Source organism: Gambusia affinis, linkage group LG01 (genome assembly GCF_019740435.1).
Source record: "Gambusia affinis linkage group LG01, SWU_Gaff_1.0, whole genome shotgun sequence".
NCBI classification, from domain to species: Eukaryota; Metazoa; Chordata; class Actinopteri; order Cyprinodontiformes; family Poeciliidae; genus Gambusia; species Gambusia affinis.
Genome location: NC_057868.1, coordinates 43,531,742 through 43,539,801, shown reverse-complemented (window position 1 = coordinate 43,539,801; position 8,060 = coordinate 43,531,742). Strand labels below are relative to the sequence as shown.

Sequence of the window (8,060 nt, the reverse complement as noted above, 5' to 3'; positions counted from 1 at the left end):
TTTGCTAGGGCAAGGTGTTTTTCCATCAGGCTGCATGAGGTCAGTGACTTGGATGTCATTTATGGCCTTCACTTTCTCAGGGTCTGTTTGGACACCATTGTCACTGATGACATGCCCAAGAAACTTCACAGTCCGCCTTAGGAAGAAGCACTTCTTGGGTGCGAGTTTAAGATTGTGTTCTTTAAGGCGGGAGAAAACCATGTGTAGGCGATGGAGTGCGGTTTCCTCTGTAGGTGCAAAAACCATCAGATCATCGAGGTAGCACAATAGGCTTGTGAAGTTCTCATCACCGAATATGGACATCATCATCCTCATGAATGTAGCTGGACTATTGCACAGACCTTGAGGAAGGCGGTTATATTCATGTAATCCAAATGGGGATGAGAATGCTGTATATTTTTTGTCATCAGGGTGAAGAGGGATATAAAAGCCTGATGTCAGGTCCATCGTTGAGAAGAACGCATTACCACCAAGGGCAGCCAAAGCATCAGCTTGATGTGGAAGTGGGTAAGCATCCTTCACAGTTCTCGCATTGAGCCATCTGAAGTCAGTGCAGACTCTGAGGTCACCATTTGGTTTCCATACCAGAACGAGTGTAGATGCATACTCACTGTTTGACTTCTGGATAATGCCTCTCTCTTCCATTTCATTCAGAGTCATTCTCAGTTTCTCATACTGGCTTGGTGGTATGCGTCTGTAAGGTAAACGGAATGGCTTGTCATCGACAAGATGGATGCGGTGAACGAACCCCTTAGCTTCTCCACAATCCATCTTGTGACGGGAGAAGATCGACTCATGCTGCACAATGAGGTCAAGGAGCTTGTCTTTCCACTGCAGTGGCACTTCACATGATTTCAGGTCAATGTCTTGCAGACCCAGAGTCTTCAGTGTATGCATCATGTCCTCCTCTGACCTTGGCTGCACAACTTCACTCTGTATATGCTGCATATTACACTCAATCTTGTCAGCTTTTGGTAGGTCTTCAACTGCAATACATGGAGACACATCTGCTAATTTGGCATTTCTTCTCAGTACTACAACTCTGTCTGTAGGATTGATGACTCTAACAGGCACCCATCGATCTCCCCAAAGAGGAGTGACAACTCTGCCAACAAGGATGTCTCTTGGCCTAGCTTTAGACCGTGTTGGTTCAACAATCACTGTACTGCCTGCCGACATCACTGCTGACTCAGGTAACTTGCTCCAGACAAGGTGTTCACTCCGTGGTTTCAGGGTCACACAACTCTTGACTTTCACTGTCCCTACTTTATCTGGAATGCATTCACCCTCCAACGTTCTGTATTGGATAGTAGTGATAGAAATTGGCAGTGGTCAGGTGTCTGGCCATTGTTGGGTGCATAAACTAGTCTCCAGTAGCTGTCAGTGTTCTTTAGTTGGGTTAGAATGTGTTTTATGGCATTGCTGCCAAGAATCATCTGTTCTGTCTGGCCTGGAACAACCATTGTTGGAATTATCATCCTACATCCATAAACCATGACATCAAGGTCATACATGTCTTTGGGGAAAACCTGTTGTCCACCACAGCCTATAATGACATAATCTTCAGCTGTGCTTTTCGTTATGTCAGGACACTGCTGTAAAAGGGACTGAACAGAGGACTCATTTATTGTACAAGCCATTGAACCACTATCTAACAGTGCTTTGAGGGTGAGGCCATTCTGTACAGACACAGGTGTGTAGAACAGGCTGTTAGTTTCTGCTATTCTTTGGGATCCCTGGAATATCAGTTTCTTGGATGGGATCAATGTACTACTGTACAACTCATAGAGGGATGCATTATCTTGGATTTCTGGAAACTCATTACTGATGGGAGGCTTATTGAGTTCATCTGCACTGTTCTCCCTTGTGTGCAGACCAGTCAGTTTTCCTGATGCTCTGGGGCAGCTCTTTTAGTTGGGCAGTTGTGGCGTGAATGGCCTGGAGCATAACACTTGAAACAGAGCCTGTTTTCTCGGCAATGTGACAAGGCACTGTGGTTGTCAGCTTTGCAAATAATGCATGGTTTAATTGTGAAACCATCAATTTTGTCTGTATTGTTTACAGGTCGCCTGGGTGGAGTTCGCCTTCTTACATGTGATTGATCAGAGGCTCCATGCAGCAGAACCTTCTCTAACATGAACATTACATCTGTCAGGGAGACACACTGAGGGCTGTGTGTCTGGGAGTTCTCCTGACTGTTGTGTGTAGGGACCAAGCCATGGCCTACCTCTGCTTTGTGCACTTTAATGTCCACTGTCTTCTCGTGGTGCACTGGGGAAGTTTCTTTACAGCTCACCTCAGCATGGTACTCATTCAGCACCTCCAGGACTTCACACGCTGACCACTTATCAATAGTTTTGGACCTGAAAGTGAGAGTCAGGTCTTTACAGGGACAATTTCTAATAAACATACGTGTCACCTCCATCTCAGGGTTTTCAAATAATTTGCCCTGTTCTCTCAGGCAGTCAGAGGCGAAGTCAGCTGCTCTGTTTAGTCTCAGCCAGTAGTCATATGGGTCTTCGTGGCCTTTGGGAAGGGTCGAATAAAAGTCAGCTAAGGGGACAGCAGAGTACTTAGTAGAGCTGAAGTGTTTTCTGAGGAGACTAAAAATCATGTCAGGGTGAGCAGTAATGTTAATGTTACTATTTCTAATCCCAAACTTAACTACGTCCTTAGCCTTTCCCCTCAGATGCATAAGAATTTCATCAGCCTGCTCTTCAATCTTAACATTACTTTTCCTAATGAATGTTCTCATCTGATCTTCCCAGTCATGCACTGTAATGGAGTCTGAGCCATTACCTGCAAAACATGGAGGTTCTTTGACTTTTCTCTGCATGACAACTTGAACCTGCGATACATCAGATACACAACCGGACTGACCCATAATGCTCGCTACAGTTTGTGTGGCTGTAGAACTGGGAGCAACTGTGTTATGTGGCTGTATGCGTGAAATGATGCTGTCAGCAAGCTGATGTCCTATCTCTTGGATAACAGATTTCATCTGGGCAGTTACACACTCAGAACTGTCACTAGTAGGGTTCGGTGTTGGTGTGATATTAGGCATAGGTGTTCTGGTATAACAGTCAACAGGATTATGGACTCTAGCACTAGGAATTTCATCTAATGAGGCCATAAGACCACTAGGAGCAGGACTATCAACAGAAAAAGGAATGGGAGCAAGCACACCTCTTCCTCTACCAATACTAATGGGTGTGCTATACCAACAGTGGTTACTTTGATTAGACATTGTTCAGGAGTTTAACAAATGAAAAAAAAAAAAAATTCAGAATCTAAAACACAATAGGAAATAAAATCACCAACTTGGAATAAACGAATAATAAACAAAACAAATCAAAATATTACTCTAATGGCACATAAAGATTCTCAGTGTATAGAAATATCTTTACACTGCACTATAATGCTACTGTGTCAGCTGTGAACATGAACCCATACACAATGTGAACTGATGTCTTCAAAAACCGATGTAGCAGACAGGACGGTCACAGGTTCGATGAGCTTGATTGAAATCCGGGTCACGGCACCAATGTAACAGCTTCCTTTTTACCGGTCCTGTCATACAGACTCGCGTGGACAGTGGGTTGGATTGTAAGTGGTTTATTTTACAACCTGCAATGAGTGGTCGACAAAAACATCCCGTCAGCCTCCCCTACTAGTCCACCTGTTCTCTGTGCACACATAAGAGTGCAAAACCGTCTGTGACAAATGATTATTACAATGAAGTTTATCAACATATTTTCTCTATAACATGCGATCGTATAGTGATTATACTTAATAATACATCTTTAATATAAATCCCATACAATTTCATCTTTCTTCTATAAACAAAACAATCTAGAAAAACAAACACAGATAGCAATCAAAATTAATCATTAAATTACTAAATAGCACCCTCTAGTGCTTAACAGAAAATAACGGCCATGTTGTCATGAAAACAGCTAATAAACAAACTAACAAATAGGCAAACATAACTGACAAACAGGCTAATACAACTGACAAACATAACTGACAAACATAACTGACAAACTGACAAACATAACTGACACATCAAATTATTTACACTTTTACCTGCAATGAGTAGTCGACAAAAACATCCCGTCAGCCTCCCCTACTAGTCCACCTGTTCTCTGTGCACTGCAACAACACTCCAATTTAGTCCCCGAACAAAATCACAAAAACAAGTCAGAGGAGAACCAGACCTGATGACTTACCACATAAGAGTGCAAAACCGTCTGTGTGGAATTTCCGGTTTCCCCTCTTATTTATAGGCAACCAGTAGGGGGCGCCAAACACCACTCATCCCAAGGCAGTTATAAAATATATACAAAGATGTTTACCAAACACATTTTAGCAAGAATTTCAACTTTTGTATCTAATATCCGTTACACCTGGACTGACAAACTATAGTCAGTCGTCTAAAAGCAGATGTAGAAAAATGTTAGCAAACAATGATCAACTCTGAGCATCAAGAAAGAACTATGCATACCTGTTTGAGCCCAGATTAACAGCCTTATGACACTTATGACATTCAAAGCAAGTTTCTGCTGTCTTGCATCTTCTATGCCAACAACAAGCTACAGTAAAATTTGCCTGGTGCAGCACATCACATAGAATAAAAGAGTCCAAAATGTTTTCACTATCCAACAACTTTGAGCAGTGTGAGAATGAGTCTGACAGCAGATCTTAGTTTTTAAGCAGATTAAAAAATGCACTGATCAGATCAATCAAAAAATCAATCACCTGCTTTGTGTGGCACCCGAGTGGAGTACCCAATATAAAACTAGCAGGGATTGTGAACAGAGTTCCAACGACCAATAAAAGTTCCAATAATTTATTTAAAAACAAGAAATCGAAAGAGGGAAGAGGCGGGCAGTCCTTGACAAATAAGTCAAAACGAGTCTATAAGATAGATGCTTAGCTCCAGTCTCTGATGAACCTCGGCCGCGCCCAGTCACCACCGCTCCTCCAGCCGCCACACGCTCCTTGACGGCGACCAGTCGGTGGACTCGCTGCCTCCAACAGCAACCAGACGGATGGCACTTCTCGGCAATCCGTCCTCTCGTCGCTAGTTCCTGAGCCTGCCCGTGCCGTCCTCCAAAAAAAAACCAGCCCAAGTCCGTCTGCCTCTTCTCTCAGAATGTCTCACCGTCGATGATTTATCCCAGTCCAGTCTGCACGCTGCTTAATCAGAATGCGGAACACCTGTGCTGATGCAGTGGGGCGTCTCCGGGTGTGCGTGGCACGTGACCTCAAAAACATGCAACACAACAACCCAACTGAATCTAAGAAAGATAAATACTTCAAAATATAACAACAATCCTAAACAACAAATATAAGGAACATAACTTTAACTCAAAAGGAAAAACGAGGCCACATTACCACATTTGTGCATGAAATAGATTAAACATATGTATGTGAATTAAGCTCATTGGTTATTGTCATGACATAAAAAGCATTTCAACACCTGACAATTTCTTGCATCAGTTCTTTCAGTCCGAATTGTGACAAAGGTTTTTGCTCCTCTATAATAACAAATACAACCTGCTTTCCTATGAATGATCAATGTTTCTTTTTTTAAGTATTTGTATTTTTATTTAATTTCTTATTTTAAAACTAATGTAAACTATAGAAGCATCAAATGACATGTGAGACATCCTGTACCTTGATGTGAATGCAGAGCCTGGCTACACAGGAATGATACCTGCTGTGATATAGCTGTTATCTCCAGGTGGAGTTTGTGTTCTAGTAAGTCAGTCTATCCAAATAACCATTCTTTGCAATATATCACTCTGGAGAAACAAATCAAGGATGCTCGACTAGAACAGTATTTGCTCACCTTCATTCTCTTAATGTGCAAACAGCCACTGAATTCACCAAAAAGAAATAAAAGAACTAAAAGACAGAGTGTATTTAAGAGATTCCAGGCCCAAATCAAAAATGGGGCTTCTGCACAGGAGACACTTGGAAACTTTCACTATGAACAAAAACATCTATCCTAAGTGTCAAATTACTGTCGTTATGTGTAATAAGTTCACATGTGCCATTGTGCTTTATTACATATGACCTATTTTATGGACTGTGGTTTAATCTGTTTGCACATGTGGATTTCTTGGACCCTGTTTTCATCTGTTGCTGTTCTTTTCAATTTTAACTCCTCGGTGCATATGACTACAAACAAGTCCAGGTTTTTCTTCTTTGTTTATTTCTTTTTATGCCAGAGATGATCAAACCTGTTTGTGTAGTTCCCACACAGTTTCACACTTGCCTTTGATTTGTTTTGTGCTTTTGGTGTGTAGGGTTAAATTGTAGCTGACGGTCCTCTCTGTGAAGGTGTAAACACCAGAGAAAAGCAAACATGCTTGTGAATAAGAACAGTAGCATTAAGGCTGTATAAAGAAAAGTATCTGATTCAGACCTGCAGATAGATGTCAGAAATGCATCATGAGTGACAAAACAGAGATTTGATGCTCTGACATTTTTACCAACAGCCGTGTTAATCTGTGCTGCTCAAAGCAAACCGCTGGTGGTAAATTCAATTAAGCCTCATCTTGAGCAAAAGCTGCTTTGCAAAAAACCTGTGCTTGACTCATTGAATGTTTCATTGTCTTACTGCTGACTGTGTGATGATTTTCTATAGCAAAGGTGCATTAGCTGCAATGAAGACAGGCATCTATTTAGCCTGTCTTCATTGCTATAATTTTAACAATATTGAGATGCACCAGTGTGTAGGCATCACTGATGATTTGGTAGTAGATAATCACACTCAGGTTAAAGCCATTTGTCTGCACATAGCTTTTATTGGCAAAATCACACTTTCAGACATTTGCAGTCACAACCACGCCTTGTGGGAATAAGATTTTGCTTTCTGCAGCATTAACAGATTGTAGGTGGTGATATATCAGATTAGAGATGTCCTCAGGCAGCCAGAACACACATTAATCCTGTAATGACCCCGTGCTAAGCTGAACATCATTATTTTTCACATGACATGGAGCAAAAGTTGGCACGGTGTCAGATTTTTCTATCAGGTGTTCACATCTAAAGTGTTATGCCTCAGTATGGCGGCTTGGAACACTGAGATCTGAGGGGGGTTTTGTAGTTGCATAATGTCAAAGTCACGACTTTAAAAATATTTCACACAAAGTGGACAACAGGGCAGAGAAAAGAAGCCAGATTATAATTTTCACTTTTAAACATTAGAATTTAGAGTAAATCTTATGTTAAATAAAAAATCTAAACATATTGTTTAGATTTTTAATTATAATTACTGATGAACAGTAATTATATTCTTAAAAGTAAAGTCATTTAATTAGCAAGGGAAAGAATGATGAAAGCACAGCAAAAGGTTTTAACTGACATCACAAAATCTTGTGCCAGATAAATCCATCCATCTTCCATACCTACTTAATCTTTTCAGTGCCATAGAGGGGCTGCTATCAGTTTTCTGCAGTAAGAGGCTGAGGTGGAACACAGGGCCACTGCAAAAACACAGCCATGCATCCACACCAAGCATAAAATGCTTCAAAAGTAAAAGAAAATCAAAGTCAATTCAGTCTAATCACATACATGTCAACTGATCCCAGTTATCAAACAAAGAAGTCAAGTTCAGTTTATTGTTAAAAGTGATAAAGCAGCTTTCTATCCCAAGGGAAGGAAACAATTATAGTAAAATCTAGACTTATTTCATGTGACTGAGGTCAAACTGTTGTTTCACAGCTAAACAGACTTTAAAAAGAAATTGGAAGAAGAGTTAAAATGAAATAAACAATGCTGCAGCAATCTCTCATACCGAGCATGCATGTGGCAACAATGGGGAGAGAAATTTCCCTTTTAACAAGTAAAACCTCCAACAGAATCAGAACCTGGCTCAGAATAATCAACCATCTGTTACAACCGACTGAACGTTAGAGAAGACAGAAACAGAAACACTGATCCAGTACATAGTACTGTCTATGTTTGAGAAACGGAAGAAGTTAATGGCTGGAGTCGCTCCTTTAGTAGCAATGTCTGGGAGAAAAACACATCTTCAGAGATAAACTAGG

The 8,060-nt window shown here is 41.0% G+C and overlaps 1 protein-coding gene across 2 annotated transcripts; it reads right to left on the bottom strand.

The window, feature by feature from the left end:
- Window positions 1-1,293: 1,293 nt before the first annotated feature.
- Window positions 1,294-4,398, bottom strand: LOC122836613. 2 transcript variants are annotated; one of them, XM_044126306.1, is made up of 3 exons: window positions 4,230-4,398; window positions 4,087-4,152; window positions 1,294-3,627 (listed from the first exon to the last, which is right to left on the bottom strand). In XM_044126306.1, the coding sequence occupies exon 3, from the start codon at window positions 3,245-3,247 to the stop codon at window positions 1,880-1,882; it is 1,368 nt and encodes a 455-aa protein (XP_043982241.1). In that variant the 5' UTR covers window positions 3,248-3,627; window positions 4,087-4,152; window positions 4,230-4,398; the 3' UTR covers window positions 1,294-1,879. The 2 variants fall into 2 exon arrangements, with proteins under 2 accessions (XP_043982241.1, XP_043982230.1); XM_044126295.1 differs by having other exon boundaries at window positions 1,294-3,679; window positions 4,139-4,398.
- Window positions 4,399-8,060: the final 3,662 nt, after the last annotated feature.